Here is a 27,432-nt window from a genome sequence, read left to right as displayed (position 1 = left end):
TTAATAAATCACAAGGACAAACTCTAGACAGAGTAGGACTATTCCTACCTGAACCTGTTTTCGCACATGGTCAGTTATATGTTGCTTTCTTGCGAGTTTGAAGAGCTTGTGACGTTAAAATTGTAAATACTTCATCACAAGGGAAATTAGTCAAGCACTCTGAAAGTGTTTTCACTCTTAATGTGGTATACACGGAGATATTGAATAAGTTTAATCGATTTATCAGTCATTGTATCAGTGTTGTTTTTACATCATGTTTTTGTTGTTTTTATGTCATGTCTTTGTTGTTATATCATGTTGTGATTGTTTATTAATAAATTTATATATTATTTTCGTATACATTTTACTAATTTTCTCTCATTTCTAACACTTCTATTATAGAGAAAGGGCAAATAGCAATATTAAAATATTTCCTCTAATTAATTCCCTTTTAATGTGCACAAATTTCGTGCACCGGGTCACTAGTTACTAAATAAAAAGCAACAAAAAAGGATTTGGTTCCCATAAAATAATTCTGTCAGTCCACTAGGAAAAGACCCTTTCTCATAGATTCTTACAGAGAGTTGTGTGCCATGTACTACCTTATCATCTTTGTAGCAGCCCCTGTTTTTATGCCTTAAGAAATGAGCTGTTTGGCACATAGTATAGCTCAAAAGATTTTTGTGAATTGCTGTTATAGTTGAGAGTATTATATAAACCACTGTTATTGTTTAGATTGGGATTGGCAGGCTTTTCCTGTAAAGGCCCAGATCGTAAATATTTTTATCTTTGTGGGCTATACAGTCTCTGTTCCAACACCTTACCTCTGCAGTTGTAGTTGAACACAGCCAAAGGCAATACTAGAAATTGTATAAATGAGGAAAAGGAATGAGCATGACTGTTTTTCAATAAAACTTAGCTTATAAAAATAGGCAGCAGACCTACAGGCTCTGCTTGAATTTGCTGACCCTTGATTTAGATTGTTGTTTTATATTTTATAATCAAAATACTATTTGAGAATCCTATAGCATTACCTCTTTGGGGGGGTTGGACACATTTTAACATTTGAAATGAGAACCTTTTGGGAGACAGTAAGACAATACAATAACCATGTTATAAAGGAAAGTGTGATATAATCTTTATCATTCAGGTTTCTGTAGGAATATGTTATTTTTCAGTTTGGTATGTAAATATTTTATAATTTAGCAACCAGAAGAAAAGGCTTTATTTAACTTGAAAACTTTTGAGAGCTGTTCTTAGTGATTAATAAATGAGCATTTCATCTTTCATTTATTTGAAAGACTAGGTGAGTAAATTGACAGTGGCTTTGGATTTAAATTTTTAAAGAGTTCAGGCATTACAGCTACTCTATTTATGGTAGCATTAAAGTTGTATGTTTGAGTTTTCTGGTTTCTATTATGTGAGGATGAAGAGGAAGCAGGCTTATTGGAGCTCCTAAAATCCCAGATTTGTGATAATGCTGCGCTGTATGCACAAAAGTATGATGAAGAATTTCAACGGTACCTGCCTCGTTTTGTCACAGCCATCTGGAATTTACTAGTTACTACAGGTCAAGAGGTCAAATATGATTTGGTAAGATGATGTTGGAGAAAAATAATTAAGACGTCCCCCTTCCAACTTCCCCAAGAAATAAATAGTTCAGTTTTGCTTTTAAAAATATGCTTACTTTTGTGTTTTATTCCAGTTGGTAAGTAATGCAATTCAATTTCTGGCTTCAGTTTGTGAGAGACCTCACTATAAGAATCTGTTTGAGGACCAGAACACGCTGACAAGTATCTGTGAAAAGGTTATTGTGCCTAACATGGAATTTAGAGGTAATTATAGCGAAGTGTAAAGCTTTTTTAGGAGATCAAAAACTTGGTTTTTTAAAGGGTGTGTTAGTATATGTTCAGTAAGTCTTTTCCCTGTTGATTATTATAACATATTCTAATTTTTTTTATTGCTAAATAAGACTTTTTGTAGATCATTTATTGCCCATTTTGTAAACCAAGACAAAGTGTGGTCAGTATAAAAGGCATTTGTGAAATGAATGCTGCTGTGATGAACTTTGTTGTATGCTGTGGAGGTTTTTTCATAGAAATATTGAATGAAACTTTATTGAGAAGAAAGTAAACTGTCCAGGATCTCAACTTATGGAAATAATTTGGTTTTGTTTGATTTTAGTATTTCACCAAGGCAAATAACTGTTTTCCAACAGTTGACTTGAGATTAGAAGTGATTGATAACTTTTAAATATAGTGAAAGCCCACTTAGTTTGTGCTTAAGGTTCAGATAGTCCTAAGAGACTGATTGTATACAGAATGTCTTTTTCTAGTTGGGAAAAGCAAGTAGTAAATGAGGTAGGAATTGTGTTCTATATCAAAGCAGTCATTACATTAGTGGTTTTCAATTATCTGGAACAAAATAAGGAAATAAAGAACAATATAATGTGAGATTTTCTTTCCTTTTGTGTTTTTCTAAAACGATGTATTTATTTAAAGAACAGAGCTTTATTCTGATGTTGTCCTACGTTTTCGGTGTTGAAATTATTTTTGTGAAATAATGGTGATTATAGTTGTTAGCTTTTTTTTTTTTTTTAATGTCCTTATCTGGCAAAATAAAAAATTGGCACCCCCTAGATTGGTTTCCAAACACTCATTTTTGAAAGTTGATGGTAAAGTCCAGTTATGGCGACACTGTCACATTAGAACAAGTGAGCTGGTATCACGTCTGTGTGAATGATCCATTACCTAACCTTTCACGGTAGCATTTGCTGCTCTAAGTAATGAATAGTAATATATGAAGTAGTTATGTGTTGGGAAAGAACAGTTTGCTGTAAAATATGTCAATTCTACACACTTTTCGGCATGCTCAGCTGTAAAAGTATAGTGATTGCCATGTCTTTTGAGGGGTTGTCTTTTGAGTACAGAAATGTCATCTGTCTTTGTAGCTGCTGATGAAGAAGCCTTTGAAGATAATTCTGAGGAGTACATAAGAAGAGATTTGGAAGGATCTGGTATGTATTTTGGTTTTTAACAGCCTTGGCAAGCCAGTTTTAAAGTGGCTCTTTTTTTCTGGTAAATATGGAAGAGGGAGTTAAGACTAGTGTGTCATTTCAACTGGCTTTCGTCGGAGAACTACTTTCTTTAACTCCTACACCTTAAAAAGCAGCTCTTATGTGATCTATATCAGTTAAATCATTTGTCTTCTCTGTTTTATGTACTTGGTAGAGTTTATCATACTACTATGACCTTTTTAGTTTTCATCATTTTGTGTGTTTTTTTTTTTTTGTGTGTGTGTGTGTGTGAAAACCATGTTCATTGTTTATGTTGCTGATAGCTGTCAGCAGCTTTCTTCATAAACTTGATCAGTTGGTTGTTGGTTGTTTCTTATGATATAATTCTCTTTGATTTTATAGATATTGATACTAGACGAAGGGCTGCTTGTGATCTAGTACGAGGATTATGCAAGTTTTTTGAGGGACCCGTGACAGGAATCTTCTCCGGTTATGTTAATTCCATGCTGCAGGAATATGCAAAAAATCCATCTGTCAACTGGAAACACAAAGATGCAGCCATTTACCTAGTGACATCTTTGGCATCCAAAGCCCAGACACAGAAGGTGAACCTTTTCAATATAGCTTTCTTTCTAAATCAGACGTGTTGGTGACCACAGAAGTAAAAGGGAAGTAATATATTTTTGATGACGCATATTTCTCTCTGCTAGGTAATCTATTAGTTCTGATTAGAATTAATGTGGTTTCCAAAGAGGACTTTATGTTGATGTATTAAGCACTTAAGTTTCTTATAGACCAAAATGTTCACAGATGCCACACTTGTTCCCTTAGCTGAGACTCAGTGTGTTAATTTAAGGAAATTTCTTTATTATATATTAAAAAATCATTAAAAATATTTTAATTGATTGCAGAGAGGAAGGGAGAGGGGGAGAGAGAGAGAAACATCAAAGAAAGAGAGAATCATTGATCAGCTGCCTCCTGCACGTCCCACACTGGGGATCAAGCCCACAACCTGGGCATGTGACCTGACCAGGAATCAAATCATGACTTCCTGGTTCATAGGTCAGTTCTCAACCACTGAGTTACACTGGCTGAGCTAGTCTTGTTTTGTTTTTAAGCAGTTTGTGTTTTGAAGTTTTTATTTTCCTTTTTTTTTTTATCCTCACCTGAGGATATCTTTCCATTGATTTTTTCTTTTTCTTTTTTCTTTTAGAGGGTAGAAGGGAGGGGGAGAGACAGACAGGGAGAAATATCGAGGTGACAGAGACACATCGAGTGGTTGCCTCCTGTATGTGCCCCAACTGGGGCTGGGAATCATGCCTGCAGTTGAGGTATGTGCTCTTGACCTGAATTGAACCCAGGACCCTTCTGTCCGCGGGCGACACTATCCACTGAGCCAAGTTGGCCAGGGCTCATTTCCATTTTTTAACCTGGTTTTCTAAAGTTATCTAAATGTCCAATGTGGTAGATATATACAGGTATTTCATGTTATTTTACCCTGTTACAAATTCGTTTTTCAGCATGGAATTACACAAGCAAATGAGCTTGTAAACCTGACGGAGTTCTTTGTGAATCACATTCTCCCTGATTTAAAATCAGCTAATGGTGAGTTTTGTAAAAAATTATTTATACAACTGAACAACACCATACCTGCAATATTTATTTGCAATTTTTAAAAATTGATTTGAGAGAGAGAAAAAACACACCAACTTGTTGTTCCACTTATTTATGCATTCATTGGTTGCTTCTTGTATGTGCCTTGACTAGATATTGAACCTGCAACCTTGGCATAGTGGGATGACGCTCTAATCAACTTGAGCTACCAAAATAAGTAACAACATTATGGCAAAAGTCATAATAAGGGCTCTATATCACTATAGTACTCCAAACATTGGCTCTTGTGCTTGTTGCAGGTGTTTATTTTATTGAATAAAATCTCAAATGATCCTCCAGATTTTGCTCAGGTGAAATTAACTGTTTAGAAAGAAAATATTGGCTTATGTAGAAGGAAAATAGGAATAAGTAAGATTGTATCTTAGCTTTTTGTTAACCTGGTATACAGTCTAGGAATTATACTTCAGTTTTCTTCTTGTTTGAAAAACTCTTAAAAATCAAAGTAAATTTAAAGTATATGAAACTAATAAATATTACGGATAATTTCTTATGTTGATCAAATTATATTTATCAAGATACATAGATATTCCCTTTTTGAAAACTTTTTGTATGGAAATTTTAAATACATTAAAAGGTAGGGAGAGTCTTATAATGAACTTCCTTCCATATTAATATCATCTAGTTTTAAGAATTTTTAACAATTGACTAGTATTCTTTCCCTTTTACTAATTATTTTCCCACCACTAGAGCAATTTAAAGTAAATCTCAGGTAGAGAAACATGCTCTTGATTCACAATAGCTTCACTTCTGGGAAGAAGATGATAGATATATGGTCACTAGTCATGGTCACAAATCATGTTTATTCAGTTACATGAGTAATACATGTTAATTTGTAATGAAACTTAAAGGTAAAGGGGAAAATTAAATTATTTTATTATCTTATTAGAATTAATAGCTACATAGTAGATTAGTATAGAGTTAACTAAGCTTGAATTACTTAACAATTTGGTTACCAAAACCATGTTTTAAACATCTGATAATGTTTTCACCAGTTTGGGAAAAATAGTCCTTAGCATTCTAATAACTATGATTTTTTTTTTTTTAATAGTGAATGAATTTCCTGTCCTTAAAGCTGATGGTATCAAATACATTATGATTTTTAGGAATCAGGTAAGTTGCTTTTCACTTATATTATGTACCACTTAATCCTTTGGGTGGGGGGGCAAGAATTTGTCGTAGTTACATTTCATTTCATTTCATTAGGACATACGCCATGTCTGGTTGTCTACTTTTAGTAATGGTTGAGTGATCAGTGGATTCAAGTAAAGAGAAACTTTCCACCATTGACTTATGTTTTGAGATACACTTCCCTTAAATGTCTCCATTTAAAAATGTACACTTAAATGGTTTTTAATATAATCATTCTTTTGTTCAACCACCACCATGTTCTCATAGATAATTACCAATTTGTTTGGGAAGAACAGGATAAATGTTTGTTGGTTTTCCCTCTTTATCAATTTTTAGAGTAACGAGACAGTGCCTTACCAACCTCCAAAGGTGTGACAAATGAGGGTATTTTGATGCCCTAGTTCCGTGGTCAGCAAACTGCGGCTCTTTGGCCCCTTGAGTGTGGCTCTTCCACAAAATACCACGGCCTGAGCGAGTCTATTTTGAAGAAGTGGCGTTAGAAGAAGTTTAAGTTTAAAAAATTTGGCTCTCAAAAGAAATTTCAATCGTTGTACTGTTGATATTTGGCTCTGTTGACTAATGAGTTTGCCAACCACTGCCCTAGTTGCATCTTTGGCCAGTGGGGCCCATTATAGATTCCTGTGCCCTCTTGACATATACTTAGTATCCTTTAATGGCCTCTTTCATACATGACAAAATATTCCAGGCTCATTTGGTACATTTCCTGCTACAGATCTCAGTTAGGTGCCTCTTGAAGATGATGCGAAATCCTCTCTAATAAAATGGTAATATGCAAATTAACCATCACTCCGCTACATAAGCCACGCCCACCAGCCAAGCCATGCCCACCAGCCAATCAGGGCGAGTATGCAAATTAACCCCAATCCAAGATGGCTACAGCCACAGAGAGCAAGGTTTCCCAGGTAACAGAGGAAGCCAAGCTTTCCATAGCTGTTGCAGGCCTAAGCCTCCACTCAAGTTACAAAGTTTCAATTATAGAAGGTAAACAAATTCAAACAAATGGCGGCAGAATGGAGCTTGAGAGAGCAGGCCAGGGTTGTCGGCGGCAACAGGGGAAGCAAAGCTTTCCGCACACCCTGGCCGGGCTCACCCGCTTAAGGCTACAAAGTTTCAATTGTAGAAGGTGAATTAACTGCCACAGAAATGGCTGCCGGAGCCCCAGGCTTGGCTCTGCCCCAGGCTACAAAGTTTCAATTGTAGAAGGAAAATAAATTCCAAATACCAGGGCCTCCCCTTGGGTTGCCAGGGGGCGTGGCCGGCCTGCAAACCACCACAGGCCCCTCGCTCAGGCTGCCTCACAACCCAAGGGAACCCCCACCCTTATCTGTGACACCCTTCAGGGCAAACCAGCTGGCCCCCAACCGTGCACCAGGCCTCTATCCTATCTAATAAAAGAATAATATACAGATTGATCATCACTGCAACACACAATATAGCTGCCCCCATGTGGTCAAAGATCCTGCCCCCATGTGGACACAAGATGGCCACCACAAGATGGCCAGCAGGAGAGGGCAGTTGGGAGGCACCCGGCCTGCAAGGGAGGGCAGTTGTGAGGGACCAGGCCTGCAAGGGAGGGCAGTTGGAGGTAATCAACCCTGCAGGAGAGGGCAGTTAGGGGTGACCAGGCTGGCAGAGGAGGGAAGTTGGGGGCAAACAGGCTGGCAGGGGAGCAGTTAAGCATCAACCAGGCTGGCAGCAGAGTGGTTAGGGGGTGATCAGGCTGGCAGGCAGAAGCGGTTAGGGGCAATCAGGAAGGCAGGCAGGCAGGCAAGCAGTTGGGAGCCAGCAGTCCTGGATTGTGAGAGGGATGTCCGACTGCCCTCCAGGAGTCCCAGATTGGAGAGGGTACAGGCTGGGCTGAGGGACAACCCCCCGCCGTGCATGAATTTCATGCACCGGGCTTCTAGTGTTATTTGAAAGACGGTAATCTTAAGTGCTAGAGATACTGCTAATGAATTACCATTAGTTCTAGGCTTTTTTCACAGGAGAGAGGAAATAAATAACAATGCCAGTATTATTATTACTAAAGTAATACTGCTGAATGCAGTTTGATTTCTTTGTGGTTTTTATATGTATTTAAAAAATACTGTCTTTAAAGCAACTTGAAATTATTCTTTGTGCATTTTTGCTATAAACTTGATAAACAATTAGGTTAATTTCATTGTGTGTTTTTGTTTTGGGTGGTCATGCCTCTGAAGTAGGACAGTATACAGTAAGGTACATTCAGAAAGGTGTAGCTTTCATCCCTGTTCCCTCCCTCTTCTAGTGGTTAACCAGGTTTTTTCTTACCGAGTTTTGGTTTGATTTATTTATTTGTTTATGTTTGTTTATTTATATATTGTTAATCCTCACCTGGGGATATTTTTTTCCCCTCCATTGATTTTTAAAAAAATATATTTTTATTTATTTCAGAGAGGAAGGGAGAGGGAGAGAGAGATAGAAACATCAATGATGAGACAATCATTGATTGGCTGCTCCTGCATGCCCACACTGGGGATCAAGCTGGCAACCTGGGTATGTGCCCTGACCGGAAATCAAACTGTGATCTCCTGATTCATAGGTCGACACTCAACCACTGAGTCATGCCCGCTGGGCTCCCCATTGTTGTTTTTTTTAAAAATATGGAACAATTCACAAATTTGCTTGTCATCCCTGCGCAGGGGCATGCTAATCTTCTCTTTATCATTCCAATTTTAGTATATGTGCTGCTGAAGCGAGCACTCCCAATTGATATTTAAAGCGAGTGGAAGGGAGGGGGAGAGACAGAGAGAGAGAGAGAGAGAGAGAGAGAGAGAGAGAGAGAGAGAGGTCTGAGTGAGAGACACATCCTGCACGCGCCCCAACCAGGGTGTGGATTGATCCTGCAACAGAGGTACATGTCCTTGACCTTAATCAAATTGGCGACCCTCCAGTCCATGGCTGACACTCTAACCACTGAATAGAACCTGCGAGGGCTCATTATTTATTTTTAAAAAATATAACCTAATACTTATCCTATGTATATTTATATTTCTTCTCCTTTTACACAAAAGAGCATACTAAGTAAACTTTTTCTACCTTGCATTTTTCAGTTAAAAAATCCTGGGTGTCATTCTATAATAGTATTTATAGATTTCTCTCTCTTTTTTTAAATACCTGTAGTATTCCATTGGGTGGTCTGCCCATGGTTTACTCAGCCAGTTCCCCCATGGATAAATATTTTTTTTTTTCTACCTTTTGCTATTTTAAATTATACTTGTTTATCTCACTTAGTGCTTTTGCCTTTGTAACTTTGTGATAGATTCCTAGAAGTAGGATTGCTAGATTAGTGGGTAAACACACATGTAATTTTGTTAGATCTTGCCAAATTTGCCTCTATAGGGGTTGATTGTATCATGCTGCATTATTTTATAAATTGTATGAGTGCTGATTTTCCCAATAGAGTATGTTGGAATTTTGACAATGTCATAGATATGAAATGGTATCTTATTGCAGTTTTAATAATGCATTTCTCAGTTTGAATTTGATTGCATACCTTTTCATTTAATGGGCCATTGCAATGTATTTTCTGTGAATTATTTAGTCATACTTTGCCCATATTTCTGATTGTTCTTAATATTTAGAAAACGTAGTTTTCTTATTTTTTTTTAACAAAAATTATTTCAAGCAACTATCAAGTGTAGGGTGCTTTTATCATAACCGACAAAACATTCATTAATTTTAATTATTCTTAGATATGATCATTTTTATTTATTCCACTGGACCAATAAACATTAAAAGTTAGTCCAACGAGAACACAGAGACTCTGGGTCACCCCCTCAAGTCATTGACTCAGTCTTTTGGTCACAACCCTTGTTAAATTTCACCACAATAGCTCATTGAACATGTTCAAAGTCAACAACAGAAGAACACGCTTAACATTTTTCATTGATTGATTTATATATTTTCCAAACAGTTTGGACTCTGAATAAGAATTTGTGGATCCTGAAGTATTTAATTTTACAACCATAAATCCCCTTTATAAAATTTTATCATTCCCCATTTTGCTGTAATGCCCAGGCTCCAGCCCATAAGTAGCACTTTGCATCAGAGGAAGGAAACAATAAAAGAAATTCCACCAGTCATGCCGGTCAATGAGCTGACACCCCCAAGAGGGGCGGACTCCAATAGCCCATTGTTCCCTCAGTGGTTCTCAGTTCCTCACCCCTCTCTTTTTTGTTTTAATTGAAACATAATTTATATATATTATAAACATACAAGTTTTAGGTATATAGCATAATGATTTTATGCTTGTATGAACAGTGGACCCTTGAACAACACTTGTTATTTTTTGGCTTTGATAATAGTTCTTCTAACAAGTGTCAGGTGATCGATAGCTCATTGTGGGGTGTTTTTGTGTGTGTGGGTTTTTATTTTAATCCTCACCTGAGGATATGTTTCCATTGATTTTATGGGGAGAGAGAAAGAAACATCGATCAGTTGCCTCCCTTATGCACCCCAATCAGAGCCAAACCTGAAGACTTGGCGTGTGCCCTGACCAGGAATTGAACCAACTTTTTGGTTCATGGGACGACACTCCAACATACTGAACTACACTGGCCAGGGCTGCCCGTTTCCTAATTGGATTGTTGTTTTCTGCTGTTGAGTTATATGATCCTTCTGACTCTTACCACTTTACATCACTCTATTTTAGTGAGATAAAAAATAAAGCATGCAAAGTCATCTTATTCTCCTACACCTCTGACAAATTACAATGTGGCTATCTTGCAAATTATTTTAAACTAGAGGCCCGGTGCATGAAATTCATGCGGGGGTGAAGGGGTCCCTCAGCCCAGCCTGCACCCTCTCCAATCCAGGACCCCTCGGGGGATGTCTGACTGCCAGTTTAGGCCCGATCCTGGGGATCGGGCCTAAACTGGCAGTCGGATATCCCTCTCACAATCCGGGACCACTGGCTCCTACCTGCTCACCTGTCTGCCTGCCTGGTCACCCCTAACTGCCCGCCCCCCTGCTGGCCTAGTCACCCCCAACTGCCCCTCCTGTTGGCCTGATTGCCCCCAACTGCCCACCCCACCGGCCTAGTCACCCCTCACTGCCCCCCTCTGCCGGCCTGGTAACCCCTCACTGCTTACTACCCCCCCCCCCCTCCTGCCGGCCTTTTTGCCCCCAACTGCTTCCCCTGCCGACCTGGTCACCCCATGTAGCCTGCTGCTCAGTCCTTTGGTCACCCCTCACTAACTCCCCTGCGGTCCTAGTCGCCCCACACAGCCTGTTTGGTCGTCCATTTTGTTGTGATGGTCTCTTAGGCTTTTATATATATAGATACACAAGCAAGAATAGAAACCAAAACAGGGTGAGGTAAAGGTAGGTTTATAGTTATCTGTATGGAAAGTAAGGTTACATGCAACCTTGTGAAGCTGTTCTATTTTAAATTAATAAATAATAATACAAGAATAAACTCTGTTTTGTGTACTCACAATTGTAAACCTGCTTTTGCCTCAACCTGTATAATGATGCATAACCACCACATTTTTTTTTTAATTTTTTTTTAATTTTTTTTTAAATTTAATAAATCTTTATTGTTCAGATTATTACAATTGTTCCTCTTTTTTCCCCCACAGCTCCCCTGCACCCGGTTCCCACCCCACCCTCTGCCCTTACCCCGCCCCCCCGTCCTCATCCATAGGTGTACGATTTTTGTCCAATCTCTTCCCGCACCCCCACACCCCTTTCCCCCCAAGAATTGTCAGTCCACTCCCTTTCTATGCCCCTGATTCTATTATATTCACCAGTTTATTCTGTTCATCAGATTTTTTATTGACTTGATTTTAAGATTCACTTGTTGATAGATATGTATTAGTTGTCACTTTGTTGTTCATAATTTTTATCTTTACTTTTTTCTTCTTCTTCCTCTTCTTAAAGAATACCTTTCAGCATTTCATATAATCCTGGTTTGGTGGTGATGAACTCCTTTAGCTTTTTCTTATTTGTGAAGCTCGTTATCTGTCCTTCAATTCTGAATGTCAGCTTGGCTGGGCAGAGTAATCTTGGTTGTAGGTTCTTGCTATTCATCACTTTGAATATTTCTTGCCACTCTCTTCTGGCCTGCATAGTTTCTGTTGAGAAATCAGCTGACAGTCGTATGGGTGCTCCCTTGTAGGTAACTAACTGTTTTTCTCTTGCTGCTTTTCATATTCTCTCTTTGTCTTTTGCTCTTGTCATTTTAATTATGATGTGTCTTGATGTGGTCCTCTTTGGATTCCTTTTGTTTGGGGTTCTGTGCGCTTCCTGGACTTGTAAGTCTATTTCTTTCACCAGGTGGGGGAAGTTTTCGGTCATTATTTCTTCAAATAGGTTTTCAGTATCTTGCTCTCTCTCTTCTTCTGGCACCCCCATAATTCGGATGTTGGTACGCTTGAAGTTATCCCAGAGGCTCCTTACACTATCTTCATATTTTTGGATTCTTTTTTCTTTTCTAGTTGGGTGTTTTTTGCTTCTTTGTATTTCAAATCTTTGACTTGATTCTTGCGATCCTCTACTCTGCTGTTAGATCTCTGTATAATATTTTTTATTTCAGTCAGTGTATGCTTAATTTCTAGTTGGTCCTTTTTCATATCCTCAAGGTTCTTGCTAAATTTATCGGCCTTTTCTAGAAAATTTTTGAAAAACCTTATAACCGTGGTTTTGAACTCTATATCCAGTCGTTTGCTTTCTTCCATTTCTTTCATTTGTGACCTGTTTCTTTGTCTCCACATTTTGGCTGCTTCCCTGAGTTGATAGAGTGGCTTTGTGTGGTAGGTGTCCTATAGGGTCCAGTGGCTCAGCCTCCCCAGTTACCTGAGGTGGGCACTCTTGGTGCACCCCTTTGTGGGCTGTGTGCATAGCCTTGTTGTAGTTAACCTTTTGCACTCGGATGTCGAGATTAAAATTACTCTTTGAATGTATCAATAATTTGAAATATAAAAAAATCCAAATAAATAAGTTTGTATGAAAAGAAACTCCAGTTTTTTACTCTACTGCCGCGCTTTGTAAAATCTGGGGTATTTAAAAAATTAAATCCCGAGTAGAATAAAGGCATTGAGAAAAAAGCAAGCGAGTGCAAAGGGTTAAGCCTTGATTGTTGTTGGTATCACTGGGAGGAATTGACTTCAGGCCAATTGGCTGTGAGGATCAGCTGTGTCTCCGCTGGGAGAACTGTGCTGGAGACACCCTTATGAGAAGACTTGCAAAAGCCTCTGTGCTCAGCTTGGATGGGGCGGACTCTCAGGGTGGAGCAGACAGCATTGGTTTCCCATCAGCCCTGCCCTAAGAGGCCCCTGTGTCTCAGTGTTCCGTGGTAATCGCTGCAAGCACCTCTGAGAGAAAGCCGCCCTCGAGGTCCGTCCGCTGATAGACAGTCCAGTTTCTCCCTGAATGAGTCTGGGTCCCCAGAGTCTCGCCCGGAACTGGAGTTCAGTGCAGTCGGGAGCTTTTATCTCCTTCCTGATTGAGAAAGCCAGCTGCGTACTCAGTTGCCTGCCCTCTCCACGCACGCACCTCGGTACCTCTGCCTTCCGCAGCTCCTCTGAGTCTCGGTGTGCTTTTCTCTTTCCTGACAGTCCAGTTTCACCCTGTATGAGTCTGGGTCCCCAGAGTCTCGCCCGGAACTGGAGTTCAGCACAATCAGGAGCTTTTGTCTCCCTCCTGCTTGAGAAAGCCAGCCACGCACTCAGTTGCCAGTCCTCTCTGCGTGCGCGTCTCCATACCTCTGCCTCCTGCAGCTCCTCTGAGTCTCAGTGTGCTTTTCTCTTTCCTTCTAGTTGTAGAATTTCCACTCAGCCAGCCTTCCTGTGGTTCTGGATGATGTTCGTTTTGTCTTTTAGTTGTAGTTTTGAAATTGTTGTGCAAGGCAGTAGTTTAGGTGTTTACCTATGCCACCATCTTGGTTTCTCTAGCATGACCACCACAAATCTTAACTCCATGCTATAATTACTTATATGTACATATATATCTGATTTGTATTCTCCTTCTCCCAGAGATAATTGCTGTAATGAATTCAATGTGTTTTATACAAATTTTATTTCCCCATTATTATTATAAGTGTTTATTTATGGTTGTATACTACATATTTGTTTCCATAAAAATTCTATAGTTCCCTATAGGTTTAAAAATTTTAATTATATGTAACTAATATTGGTATTGGCCCACACATCTTGTTTTTGTGTGCTTAACATTGTTTTAGAGAGTTATTCATTCATTAGATGTGTTAGAGTTCATTTTTAATAGCTGTGTAGTATTCCATTGTAAGAATATGCCATAGTTTCTTTCCTGTGGATGATTCTTTATTTTCCTGATTCATAATTTTTGTGTGTCTTTGGCAAGTATTTACCAACGTTACATGCAACCTTAAGAGGCTCTTCTGTTTTAGAGGCTAGTGAATGAATAATATAAAATTTTAGAGGCTTTTAGTGAAGATTAGTATTCTTATTTTTGTTGCCCTCCCCCCCTTTTTTAAGAGAAAATAAGGCACAAAGCTTGAATGACTTTTCCAAGAAATGGCTGCAAGGGTAGAAGTATATTTCTTAAGATTAATGAAATCTTAGTCTGCTTCTCCATGATACTATTTTATGGTATGCAAGATTTTACCCTAATCATAGTTTTTATGCTTAGAGAAAGAAAATTGGAAAAGAGAATGTGAATTGAACCATTGTGTTGGGGTAGAAGTTTTGGTTTCTCCATCGTATCATTTCCCATTGTAACAGTTGAAAGAACACTTTTTAGATTCAGCAAGTCCTTTTCTTCCCGTTTTTTACTTAAAGATAGCATCGTTGAGTTAGAGCATGCATATTATTGTATTTTTCAGGTACCAAAAGAACAGCTTTTGACCTCTGTTCCTCTCTTGATTAATTATCTTCAAGCTGAAAGTATTGTTGTTCATACTTACGCAGCACATGCTCTTGAGAGGCTGTTCACTATGAGGGGGCCTAACCACGCCACTCTGTAAGTATTGGGTTCTAAGCAATTTATATTTCTTCATCTTGGGGTGGGGTGGGTCAGAGATATCTCTGAATGAATTCAAAATTTCACTAAGATTCAGAAAAATAAATGTGTACTTTTTACTCACTTATACTGTCTCAATCCAAAAGGATCTGAGGCAGCAATGCCAGAATAGATATATTACGATAATCCAGTTGAATAGAGGAAGTAGCAGCAAAGGAAAGTAGCTGGGTGCATTTAATAAACAGAAATGTGTGTCAGGATCCTGTACAGTAGTTAAAGAAACTGTTGATTTTATGTGTAGTCTCCTAGCAGCCAAGTGAAAGAGGGAAACTTGATGAGTTAAAATGTCCACAATGTCCATGGGTTTAAACAAACAGTTACTCCCAAGGCATCTCAGAAGTGGGCCTTCATGGAGGGAGTATGTGTAGTAGTCGTGTTCTTAGCAGCATCATGCAGTGTAGTTACTTTCAGCTGGCTGTGTTACTCAGTGCTGAGATATGACACAACTGATTGAAAAGAATTTTCTATGGTCCAAGATAGTAGCTTTTCTGGTCCAATCCAAGGATAAAATGTATAACAGAAGCATGTCTTTCAGGCCGTTCTTCAACAATGTTATTTCTTAAAGTGAGCTGTGGGTAAGAGATGGAAAACAATTTTAGGTTTTCTTCATCAAGAACTTGAAATGCAGATATTCTCAGAGACTAAGTAAGGGTTGAAAGAAGATTTTTGTGTGAGTCAAGCCAGTATCTCTTCAGGACCGGAATTTATGCAGAAAACAGTTCTGAATCAGCTCCACCTCCAGGAAGAATAAGTGACAGTTCCCTGAGGGTCTGAGTCCTGTCCTTGATGGTGATATGAACCACGGATGATCTTAACAGCTTCAGATGATGTTGGGTTTGCTTGGGTTTTGGCTCGTTTGACTGATTGGTATCAGATGTGCCTTAGGAATTTAACATGAGCACATACAAAAAATTATTTTCCTAAGCTGTCTGCCGATTGTCAGTGGTGGGAGATGGCTCACTTTTATGCCAAGAAGTGTGATGTAGTAGTTGCCAAGGATAATCCAGAGTGACAAGCTCAAGAGTTGGTAGTGACTGAAAGCTGTTTTTTCATCTATAGCTTTACAGCTGCAGAAATCGCACCGTTTGTTGAGATTCTGCTAACAAACCTTTTCAAAGCTCTCACACTTCCTGGCTCTTCAGAAAATGAATATATTATGAAAGGTAGGCCATTTCCCTGGTGTATAGACTATAAGTATCTAATTTCTGATTATAGGGGTAAATAGTGAGTTGTATACTGTTAGCCAAGAATTAGCTAGGTTTAGGTATTTGAAAATAAAGAATATTGTTTTATTTACTATTACCAGTGATTTCAGGAAAAAGTTTTACCTTAATTTGATAGAGAATTCTTATTAAAGAAAAAGTAGCAAACTCCTTTTTTTCCTTTTCTAGATTGCTTTTTTAAAAATATATATATATTTATTGATTTCTGAGAGGGAGAGTTAGAAACATCAATGATGAGAATCATTGATCTGTTGCCTACTGCACGCCCCCTACTGGGGATTGAACCCGCAACCTGGGCATGTGCCCTTGGTTGGAATCGAACCTGGGACTCTTCAGTCCGCAGGCCGACTCTCTATCCTCTGAGCCAAACCAGGGCTAGATTGAATTTCTTGAGGGCAAAGGTTAGATCAAACAAATTCTGGGTCTTTATGTGACACCTGACTGCACTTGGTAGACCCCACACAGATACTGTCTTCATAGACATACTGCCGAGGATACAGGCAGCTGTAACCACCTGCCAGGTTGTCCATTATGAGAGTGTCTTGTTGACAGCTCTGACTTCAGGGGCAGTCATAGTCTTATTCACTGTTGGATTCCAAGAGACTAGCACAGTGTCAGATTCGTAGGAAATGTTTTTCAAAGAAACTGATGCCTGTCCTGGGTAAGGACCCCTGGGGTGTGTACACATTTGTACATGTGTTTACCTGTATGTGTTTTTAGCACTGGACTTCTCCCAACAATGATAGGTAATGACTGCTGGCCTTTGTTGCTGTGTTCTTCCGATATGCAAGAGCACCCAGGAAATACTGAGATATGAGTGAATGAAAGGTTTGTGTGTCAGCCCAGAGGAGCGACACTGGTCCTTCCTCTAACCCTAGTAACCTACCTCAGGGACAGGCTTTCTCTAGGAAATGGGTCTAAGCCGAGGTGAGGGATCGGTAGCAGTTAGCTAGTAGGAGGGTGAGGCTTTGGCTCGGGTAGAGGAAACATCTTTGCAAAGTTTAGGAGGCAAGGGATTATAACTTTCTACCCTGTGTGTCTGGCATATAGTAGGTGCTCTACTTAGGGAACATTTATTCTGTTTGTGCAAAAATGGCTATCATACATTTTTAGCTTAATGTGTTTATCTCCCATGATAAATGTTTTTAGGCATCTTAATGAGCAATATATTTGCAATATGGACCCTCCATAGCTTCATCTGTATGTTCAGATTTTTCTTATGCTCCTAATCTCCCTTTTAGGGGGATGAGCAGGTGCAATCATGTTTCCAGTAGGCCAGGACTAAATGCTTTCTGCCACTAATTTCTAAGGGAGAGAAACTTGGAATACAACTACTACTACTACTTCGTCCTTCTCTTTGTATCTTTAGTCACTTCATTATTTTTTTATTGTCCCTTTTTTAAATTATTTAAGCCTTATGCCCTCTGGAAATACTCACTATTTCCCAGCTAACTTTTGTTGCCAGTCCCTGGCCTAATTTTAAAAGGAAGGGAAATTTAGATTTTAAATATAGAGAGCTATCTGGGGGTTGTCTAAGGGTCTTAAAATGTCAGATGATAAATTTCCCAACCACTATTTTGTTCTGAAGTTTAAACTATTTGTTTTTGCTGTTTTTATATTTTACAGCTATCATGAGAAGTTTTTCCCTCCTACAAGAAGCCATAATCCCTTATATCCCTACTCTCATCACTCAGCTTACCCAGAAGCTATTAGCTGTTAGTAAGGTAACAGAACCACTTCTGAAAGTACAGCCTTTTTTTTTTTAACTCATGCTATAAACTGTTTGATCATCAGTATTCTCTGGCAATAGGTCAGACTTAAGGAAAATTTCTTTGAATCCTTCTTGACCCAACAGTTAATGTGCATTTCTGAAAGTGTGGGGATGACATTAGATTGCAGACATGGCAGCACTCACCTTTAAGTATAGGCTCAAAAACTTTGAAACGTTTTTATCTCATTTAAAAAGTAACATGTTAAAGAAAATTGAGAAAGTATAGATAATCTGAAACCTTAGGAAAGTAAGCTTTGTACCAGGTGGACACAAAAGAGGCTATTAACTCCTCCTTTGATCAGAAATTTTACAGATATTTGATTCATTCTTATTCCTAATAATTGTATGAAAAGGAGATAAATTTATGGGAAGTATGAGAGGGATTTTGGAGAACAGTGATGATTTTTTCACTGAGGTCTTGGTAAGGGTTTTGGACTACTTTGGGCCTTGGTGAATTTCGAGAAGAGAAGCAGGGTCCCATCCTTTGCGTGCCCCTGCTCCCTTCACACATCTTCTGAGGTCATCAGCTTTATGTAGTAGCCTTCCAAGAAAACTGCTAATATGAAGGGTTATCACTGTAGATACAGGCATCAAAGCCTATGGAGGTTAAGGTTTGTCTAAGGTCCCACACAAGGCTATTGGCAGAGCCAGGACTTAATGTCCCTGCTCATTTCTTCTGCCTCTACTTAGAAGAGTTCCTTACAGCCCGGGCAGCTGCGGCTTGTGTTGTCACCTCCCTGTGACTCTGAAGTACTTTTTAGTAATAGTATTTAAAAAAATAATCCCAACAGATATTAGCAAGTATTGTTTTTTCTGAATTTTAAAGTGAATGTAAAATTTTAACATATATGCAGGCTTTTTAGTGTATTTGGTACTTTTTCTTAATACTGACTTTTAAAAAGATGGCATCTCTTGTAATGTGTTTTAGAAAGTTAGGTGTGTTTTCTTCTAAATGACATTTAATATAGTCACTTGGGTTATTAGAATAATAAGCCTTTTTTTTTTTAATTTCAGAACCCAAGCAAACCTCACTTTAATCACTATATGTTTGAAGCAATATGTTTATCCATAAGAATAACGTGCAAAGCCAACCCTGCTGCTGTTGTAAATTTTGAAGAGGCTTTGTTTCTGGTGTTCACTGAAATTTTACAGAATGATGTACAAGGTAAGTTAAAGGGAGTTGTTTTCTTAATTGAATAAAATTATTAAAGTGGTTATGAACACAGTGTTCCTAACAATATGAACCTTCTGTGTCAGAGCCATTGGTTATGAAGCTGACAGCTGTTCTTTTCCTCAACAGAGTTTATTCCGTATGTCTTTCAAGTGATGTCTCTGCTTCTGGAAACACACAAAAATGATATCCCGTCTTCCTATATGGCCTTATTCCCTCACCTCCTCCAGCCGGTGCTGTGGGAGAGAACAGGAAACATCCCTGCTCTAGTGAGGCTTCTCCAGGCATTCCTAGAACGCGGTTCAAATACAATAGCAAATGCTGCAGCTGACAAAATAGTGAGTCAGATTTATTTTGATGTAAATGTAATTTTCTAAGGTAGCTGCGAGAAACTAGGGATGGCAGACTTTTAAAAATTCTTTACTTAAATTTAGTAAAAAGGGAAGTAATTAGTAGGAAATATTAATGTATATTTTATTAGAATTAGGTATCCTTTAGTTATTGCCATGGTGGAAAATAAAAAAAATAATAGTCAAATAGGTTAAGGTTAATTTCAAGAATGTAAAACTAAGGGCTTGTTGAGGTGGGATTATTTTTTTCTACACTTCAGACATAGAACTAAAGTGAAAATGCAAATTAGATTATTACAGTGTGCTCTCTTTTCCAAGATATATCACCTGCTTAACTTTTAGAATAATTAAGCCTTGCCACTTTAACTAATTGTTATTTGATCTGTTTTGTTGTAGCCTGGGTTATTAGGTGTTTTTCAGAAGCTCATTGCATCCAAAGCCAATGACCACCAAGGTTTTTATCTTCTAAACAGTATAATAGAGCACATGCCTCCGTGAGTATGAAATATAATCTCGTACATTATAGGATTCTGTTAGGTACTCAGAAAAATGCTGCATTTACATGGTTGCTTTTATTCATTTCTTTAGTGAGTCAGTTGACCAATACAGGAAGCAAATCTTCATTCTATTATTCCAGAGACTTCAAAATTCCAAAACAACAAAGTTTATCAAGAGTAAGTAAAATAATTCAGTGTTCCTGCAGAAATAATGAAGGAAAGTAGCTTAAGACCCTTAGACGTTATAGTTACATACCAATGTTTTTATCAGTTATAAACGTTACATATAAAATACTTTAAGATGTTTGCATTTCTCAAACATTAAATCATTTTCAAATATATTGTGTTCTAAACGTTAGTTTATAAATTTAAATATCAAAATATTTTAAATAGAAATGATAAAACAATATAAATCAGAGACTACATGTAGACTTTTTTGCTTGTACAATAAATTCTGTATGTTAAATTGTATTAAAAGGGAAGTATTGATGCTAAAGTTAGTCATTGGGTTTGTTTTTTTTTTTTTTAATGATAAATATTTCATCTGGTAAACTACTAAATCACTTGTGTAATGCAGTGAGTCCTATGTATTGATAAGTCTGCATCTCCTTTCAACAGGTTTCTTAGTCTTTATTAATTTGTATTGCATAAAATATGGGGCGCTGGCACTACAAGAAATATTTGATGGAATACAACCAAAGTAAGTTTGTTTTTATTTATTATTATATTTTAGTTAGAGAGAAACATCAATTTGTTGTTCCACTTATTCATGTACTCATTGGTCGATTCTTGTATGTGCCCTGCCTGGGGATTGAACCTGCAATCTTGGCATATCAGGACCATTCTCTAACCAACTGGCCAGGGCTATATTTTATTTTTAAAAGCAGAAAGTTGGACTTTTTTTTTTTAAAGAATAAACCAATATCTGTTTTATAGATAATTTCATAGTTCTTGGTGCAGTGATTCTGTGTGGTTTTCAAATGTTCTTGGGGTATTAAGTCATAAATAAGAACATACTTGTAAACATTTCCCTAATTCTCAAAGTTATTCCCTACTCTGCATTCTACAAAGCCAGTGTTTGGTGTGATGGTCAGTGTTGTCTCCAGGAGCCTTTAACAGCGTGATTTTTCAAAAGAAAAGTTTAAATCACTAAAACTGCTTTAGTGTATATGCAAAGAATGTTGGGTAACATTCCCCATTTAGTAGGGAAAGAAGGATGTAAAGAAATTGATAGAGGATGGGGGGAAAAACTCACTTTAGATCGCTGTATCTGAAAGGGTATCAAAATAATTCAAAATTGAATAAAATGTAAAAAATGAATTAACCTAAAGAGTAAGACCAGAAAATACGCTTTCTGGTAATAAAGGATTGTGAGGAAGTCAACAGTTCATGCACTGCTAGTGGGTGCTTAAATTGGCATGATCTTTCTAGAAAGCAGTGAACATGCACCCTTTCTGTAGAGCATTAAAATGTCTATTTTATGTACTCTTTGATACCCACTATTTCCATTTCAAAGGATTCATTAATGTATAATCTGAGACATTTGCATCATTTAGAATCATGGGAAACTTCTAGGATGTTTGCAACAACATGGAATGATTAGCCAAAATCATTTTTTAGTATAGCCATTAACATCTACGTAGTTATAGATATGTAGGCATAGAAAGTTGGGAAGTTTATAATCCAAAAATGTGAAAACTATTGCTGGGTGATTCTTTTTTCTAATTGCTAGTTTTTTAAAGATTTCTTGAGGCCTTTTTAAATAAAAACATACAAGACCAACAATGGCTGTGAAGATTGAGCATAGGCTTGCGTGTTCACAAAAGATGGTGGCAGTTGGCCACAGGGCCGGTTTGGTGTTTTGTCATCTCTCAGTCTCTTCCATTTGATGCAACCTTGTTATTTTGAATTTTTTTCTATTTATGAGGAGTCACTGAGTATAAATAACACCTGTTTAACATGATTATAGTCATCATCCAATTTAATATTGACTGGGTTTATTTTGTTTTGATTGACAGAATGTTTGGAATGGTTTTGGAAAAAATTATTATTCCTGAAATTCAGAAAGTATCTGGAAATGTAGAGAAAAAGATTTGTGCGGTTGGCATAACCAAACTACTAACAGAATGTCCCCCAATGATGGACACTGAGTATACCAAGCTATGGCAAGTACTCCATCCTCAAGTTCTTGGAAATTACAGCTTCCTCTCCTGTGACTGCAAAATCGGCCAGGCTTACTTTCTTGAGGGCCAAGAGAATTTGGTTCTGATTTTAGCTTCTCCACTAGCAACCATCAAGTCCAAGACATGACTTGTGGATCCTTCTGGGCCTAAGATGATCTTATTTCCTGATTCTTAACATTTTGTGGGGTGAGGGAAGAAATTCATGGACCTCTTGAGAGTCTGGTGAAAGTTCCTGTTCTCGATGATCTCTAATACTATTTTATGATGGGTGCCCAAGTAAACTGGCCTCAGTCTTAAGAAGAGACACTGAATAGGTTTAGGGAAGATCTTACATGTGTGTGCTCAATGTCCAACAGACCTTGCTTTACTTGACCTCTTGCCTCTCCTTTTCTTATGGTTTCACTTAGCCAGCTAGCCCTTTTATAAAGTAACAACTTGAGGCTTATTCCTTCCACCTTCTAGCATTGAATCTCCTTCATTTGGCTTGGGTCACACAGCTAGCTTGAGATCTCTGGGGATGGAATAGTTTTCAGAAGAGAAATTGGGCTGCTCTGGCCAAAAGAATTGAAAAATGGTTTCTGGATAGGCATAAGCACTGATGTCCATCTTTATTTCATTGGTCCCTGCTATTCTTGAGACTGAGTCTATAATTTGTGTTTTTAAGGAATTGCTGTGTATTAATCTTTTGTCTTGTTTTCTTCAATCCAGGACTCCTTTACTGCAGTCTCTGATTGGCCTTTTTGAGTTACCCGAGGATGATTCCATTCCTGATGAAGAACATTTTATTGACATAGAAGATACACCAGGATACCAGACTGCCTTCTCACAGTTGGCATTTGCTGGGAAAAAAGAGCATGATCCCGTAGGTCAAATGGTGACCAACCCCAAGATTCACCTGGCACAGTCACTTCACAAATTGTCTACTGCCTGTCCGGGAAGGGTAAGTATTAAGTATCTTTGTGATCAATAGGACACCTTTATGGGACGGTAAGAGGGTAATAGTTGTTCTGGTGCCTGTTATAGTTGGTCAGCATAATCAAAAAACATCTCATTTACATATAGTCAAGGCTTATTTTTCTTTAAAATTATGGGCTACAAAAATATTTTAAGCAAGTCATTGTAGGGGCAAATCTCAGGGATAAAGCCCTTTGATTAGAAATTTATTTCCACCCTGCTGTGACTTGGTTGGAGTGCACCAAAAGAGCTAGGGTTTCAGGGCACATCCCCACGTTGAGCATTTGATCCAAGGTTGGGGTGTGTACCAGGGGGGAACTAATCAATGTTTCTCTCTCTCTAAAATAAAAATGTATTTATTTCCAAGATTGAGCAGAAATTAAATAATGGAATATAGAGCAAAACTATTAATGGCTATACTGTTCCATTAGCCATTGCCTTTTACAGTCTTTTTTAAAAATTTCTTTATTGACTTCAGAGAGGAAGGGAGGAGAGAGCGATAGAAACATCAATGATGAGAGAGAACCATCGATCAGCTGCCTCCTGCACACCCCCTACTGGGGATCGAGCCTGCAACCTGGGCATGTGCCCTTGGCTGGAATCGAACCTGGGACCCTTCAGTCCACAGGCTGATACTCTATCCACTGAGCCAAACCAGCTAGGGCACCTTTTACAGTCTTAAGATATGTTTATATTTTTTGTTATTGTTACAGAAAACAAGATACCAAGAAACAGTATGCTGACCTTCAGTTATTATAATCTGCTAATCTTGTTTCATGAGTTCCTTCCCCCCACCCCCTTGCTAGAGAATTTTAGAGCCTCAGGCAGCATGTCATTTCACCCATATGTATTTCATTATGCGTCACTAATTCATAAAGACTTTCTTTTTAAAACATCATCACATTGCCTCTACCACAGTGAACAATAGTAGTAATTCCCCTTTTTAGACCCATTTCATTTTTTAAGGCATAAAAGTTAAAAGTGATTGAGTTACTTGGGGATGAATTCCTTCAATAGTCATGATGGACTGCTCTTCAGAGCTGTGGCAGCTCTCTTGTAGAGAAGGGGTTTGTGTTGGTATGGTAGGATCTCCAATAGCTCCTTTGTTTCCTTCCTGACTCTTGTAGGTTCCATCAATGGTGAGCACCAGCCTCAATGCAGAAGCCCTCCAGTATCTCCAAGGGTACCTTCAGGCGGCCAGTGTGACCCTGCTTTGAACTATGGTTTGGCTAATAAAAGCCCAGGATGATTTATGGGGAAAGCTGGGAGACTTCTGAGCACAACTGCATAAAAGCAAAGCAAGTTTTCCTTGTCACAAATTCCATCTTGTAAAAAATATTAAATGTTCTTTTACTCAACCCTGAGCAAATTAGGTGGTTTGTGTGATGATAAATAATCGAAGTGGATGACTTTTCCAGTTTGTAGCTTCAAGGGCCAAGTGTTAAAAGTTCAGTATAAGACACTGATTAGAGCATTTGCACTGTAGAGATAACTTTAGAATTTTGACGGACACTCACTGTGGAAACTTTATTCTTTTTCTTTTACTAAATCCTTTTGTTTTGAGGTTGATGCCAATTTGTGTTTTTCTTGTCCTTTGAATTTTTGTTTCCTTCCTTCAGCTTTTATTTGGCAATGTAAGTAATCACTTGTGTGACTTGCCAAAAAGTGCACATTTCATAGTTTTAAATCGGCAATTAAAAAAAGCCCTAAACTTAATCTAAGAACCTCTTAAGTACAGGTTTTTTGGTGCTCGCTAATACTTTTATAATGAAGAATTTCTTTAAATTTTTCTTCTTCCCTCTCTTGGACTCCATAAAAATTCTTATTTCTAAGTAATTCACTCAGAATACTTGTCTTTTTACATTTTGAACATTAATACCCTTCTTTGGGGTTGCTGCATGGTATGTGTGGTGGGGAAAAGCAGCCACGAACTACATGAATTTATTTACCTGTTTCTGGCTTTCCTCCCTTATAAACTGGATGATGTGAGAGAGAAACTTGGTAATGGGGAGGCACTGTCTATATGAAAAAAGCTACAATAGACAGGTCAAGGCAAAGGTTTTTTGGACCTGAGGAGACCTTATTGGAGAGGTGGGAAACACGACGAGAGAAGAGGCTTATTTACCTTGCACCGGAACATGTCCATCTTCAGAACATATCCATCTTCAATCACAGTCAGCACTGTGCATCTGGAGAGGAAGGTGATTGCTGTTCTGAGGAACCTCAGTTCTGCAGTGAATATCAGCTGAGAAGACATCCTGACTTGTCTCCAAGTGGGTCTGCAGGGGAAGAAGGGAGTCCGACACCCACCAGGCCCTGCCACTCGCAGGCAGAGCAACCTTAGTGACGACCTAGGAGCCCCATACCTGAGGTCCAAAGTTAAGCTGGAACCAACCCTACACAGAGAGCATCCTTGGTTGAGACTACAGATCTCAGGATAGAACGATGGAAGAAGTCCCTGAGATAGTGCCTGCTGAGCACCCTGGCCAGTCAGTGAGGCTCCAAAACCTTTCTAAGGAGGACTTGCAGTCAAAACGGTGAAGAAGGTAAACACTGTGCTCACCTCCCACAACCACATCCAAATTACAACTCAATTATAGAACCATCCACCTGAAGACTAGATGAATAAAAGTCCCCTCAAGATATGAAGAAACAAGGATGAGACTAATAGGAGGGGCAGAGACATGGAATGGGAAGGCCCCACATGTGACAATTAAGAATTGGGAGGAGTTAGGGATACCAGCCCCACTACAGACTCCAGCTTTTTTTTTTTTTTTTTAAATATATATTTTTATTGACTTGAGAGAGGAAGGGTGAGAGAGAAACATCAATGATGAAAGAATCAATCAGCTGCTTCCTGCACACCCCCTACTGGGGATAGAGCCCACAACCCAGGCATATGCCTCGACCGGAATTGAACCTGGGATCCTTTAGTCTGTAGGCTGATGCTCTATCTGCTGTGATACCAGCCAGAGCTACCAGACTCTAGCTTGAAAACCTCCAAGGGCCTATGGGGAGGAAGTGAATTGACTTAACTTCAGGGCGAGGGCTGGAGGGTTAGGGCAGCTTTTGGGAATGGAAGCAAAGGCAGGCACCACCGATCCTTTGTTAACTGGCTCAGGCTTGTGCCAATCAGCTCTCCATTAACCTAACACTGATCTATGCTCCAACTTGCATTCCCAAGCCACTTCCAGCAGCTTTTCCACACAGGTTACCTTCTTCCATGGTGCTACTAAAATCTCTCAAAGGCCCCCAAACAAGCTACTAGCCTCAGAATACCCTGAACCCTGGCTAAGCAGCCCCAAGCCTGGCATAAGTGACAATGAGTCTCAACTTGCACAGTACCTTCCATCAGGTGTCCCTGAGTCCGACACTCGTGGCAGCCAGCCTTGGTTTGCAATATAGCCTCACTCCAGAGCCTCCCACAATCCCAGGACCAGTAGAACCAACCTTAGATCACTTTGTAGACCCACCTGGCAGCCCACACGTCAGGCACAAACAGCAGCAGACCTGGACCTATGCTGGAGCCCTCCTGAGACACTCCAGAACGATGCAGCTGGTGGTTAGAACATCAGAACAACTAGCCAGCTCCACAAACGACACACCTGAAGGTTGGATGTGGTTGGCACCAGAACCCCACTAAAGCAACTTACACTCCATGGGATCAACCCCCACCTCACAGCTAGTCAGCTGGAGGGTCAATTCCACCCACTGACATGCCAATGGCAATCAAGGCTCAACAGCAACAGGAGGGTGCACACAACCTATACAAAAGAGTGCCCTGGAGCACCAGACTCAGGTGGCCAGGGAGACTGAGCCTTTGGGCCTCACAAAATGCCTTCTACATAAGGCTACTCGGTCAAGACTGGGAAATGTAGCAGATCTACCTATCACACAGAGGGAGTCAGCCAAAATGAGAAGATGAAGAAGCATGTCCCAAATGAAAGAACAGAACAATAAAGTCATAATGGCTACAGGATTTTCAATGAGCCAAGGGGAAGAATAGGTGAACTAGGTGAGAATAATAAAGAGACATAAGTAGAATCAGAAATGAAGAATATGTGAGAGAATCAACAGATTAGATGAAGCAGAGGACTGAGTCAGGCAGCTGGAAGACAAATAGGAGAAAACACCCAATCAGAACAGAAAAAATAAGATAGTTTAAGGGACCTTTGGGACAAGATCAACTGCAAATACACAATTAAAAAGGCAGTTACTTCAGAAGAATTCTGAAGAAGTGACAAGTGATAGAGGATTCTGATTCTTGCTCCAAAGGGGAACCGACTGCCCACTAATCAATCCATCACAGCAATATCGACGGTCAGAGAAAGACAGATTCCTATTGTTTGACAGCCTAAGGAAGCGGGGACATTGATGGTGGTGAAAGGCTGGATCCAGCAGGGCTGGAGCAGCCAGGGAGGGGCCAGCAGACCTGATCCTGCCTACA

General features: G+C 39.0%; 1 protein-coding gene across 1 annotated transcript in view; it reads left to right on the top strand.

The window, feature by feature from the left end:
• CSE1L (chromosome segregation 1 like) overlaps nucleotides 1-24,686 on the top strand; it is a 52,447-nt gene extending 27,761 nt beyond the window's left edge. Inside the window, exons 9-25 of the mRNA XM_079784875.1 lie at nucleotides 1,405-1,572; nucleotides 1,685-1,814; nucleotides 2,930-2,995; nucleotides 3,398-3,600; nucleotides 4,516-4,600; nucleotides 5,718-5,779; nucleotides 14,640-14,776; nucleotides 15,896-15,999; nucleotides 17,686-17,783; nucleotides 18,845-18,995; nucleotides 19,131-19,339; nucleotides 19,748-19,845; nucleotides 19,940-20,025; nucleotides 20,467-20,548; nucleotides 21,867-22,013; nucleotides 22,740-22,971; nucleotides 24,113-24,686. Of these exons, the coding sequence (XP_079641001.1) occupies nucleotides 1,405-1,572; nucleotides 1,685-1,814; nucleotides 2,930-2,995; nucleotides 3,398-3,600; nucleotides 4,516-4,600; nucleotides 5,718-5,779; nucleotides 14,640-14,776; nucleotides 15,896-15,999; nucleotides 17,686-17,783; nucleotides 18,845-18,995; nucleotides 19,131-19,339; nucleotides 19,748-19,845; nucleotides 19,940-20,025; nucleotides 20,467-20,548; nucleotides 21,867-22,013; nucleotides 22,740-22,971; nucleotides 24,113-24,202 (2,148 nt within the window). The 3' untranslated portion in view covers nucleotides 24,203-24,686. The remainder of the gene's footprint in view (nucleotides 1-1,404; nucleotides 1,573-1,684; nucleotides 1,815-2,929; nucleotides 2,996-3,397; nucleotides 3,601-4,515; nucleotides 4,601-5,717; nucleotides 5,780-14,639; nucleotides 14,777-15,895; nucleotides 16,000-17,685; nucleotides 17,784-18,844; nucleotides 18,996-19,130; nucleotides 19,340-19,747; nucleotides 19,846-19,939; nucleotides 20,026-20,466; nucleotides 20,549-21,866; nucleotides 22,014-22,739; nucleotides 22,972-24,112) is intronic.
• The last annotated feature ends 2,746 nt before the right edge of the window (nucleotides 24,687-27,432 follow it).

Source organism: Cnephaeus nilssonii, assembly GCF_951640355.1.
Source record: "Cnephaeus nilssonii genome assembly, chromosome: 11".
NCBI classification, from domain to species: Eukaryota; Metazoa; Chordata; class Mammalia; order Chiroptera; family Vespertilionidae; genus Cnephaeus; species Cnephaeus nilssonii.
Note: the sequence above shows the minus strand (reverse complement) of the source record. Positions and strands in the feature narration are given on the sequence as shown.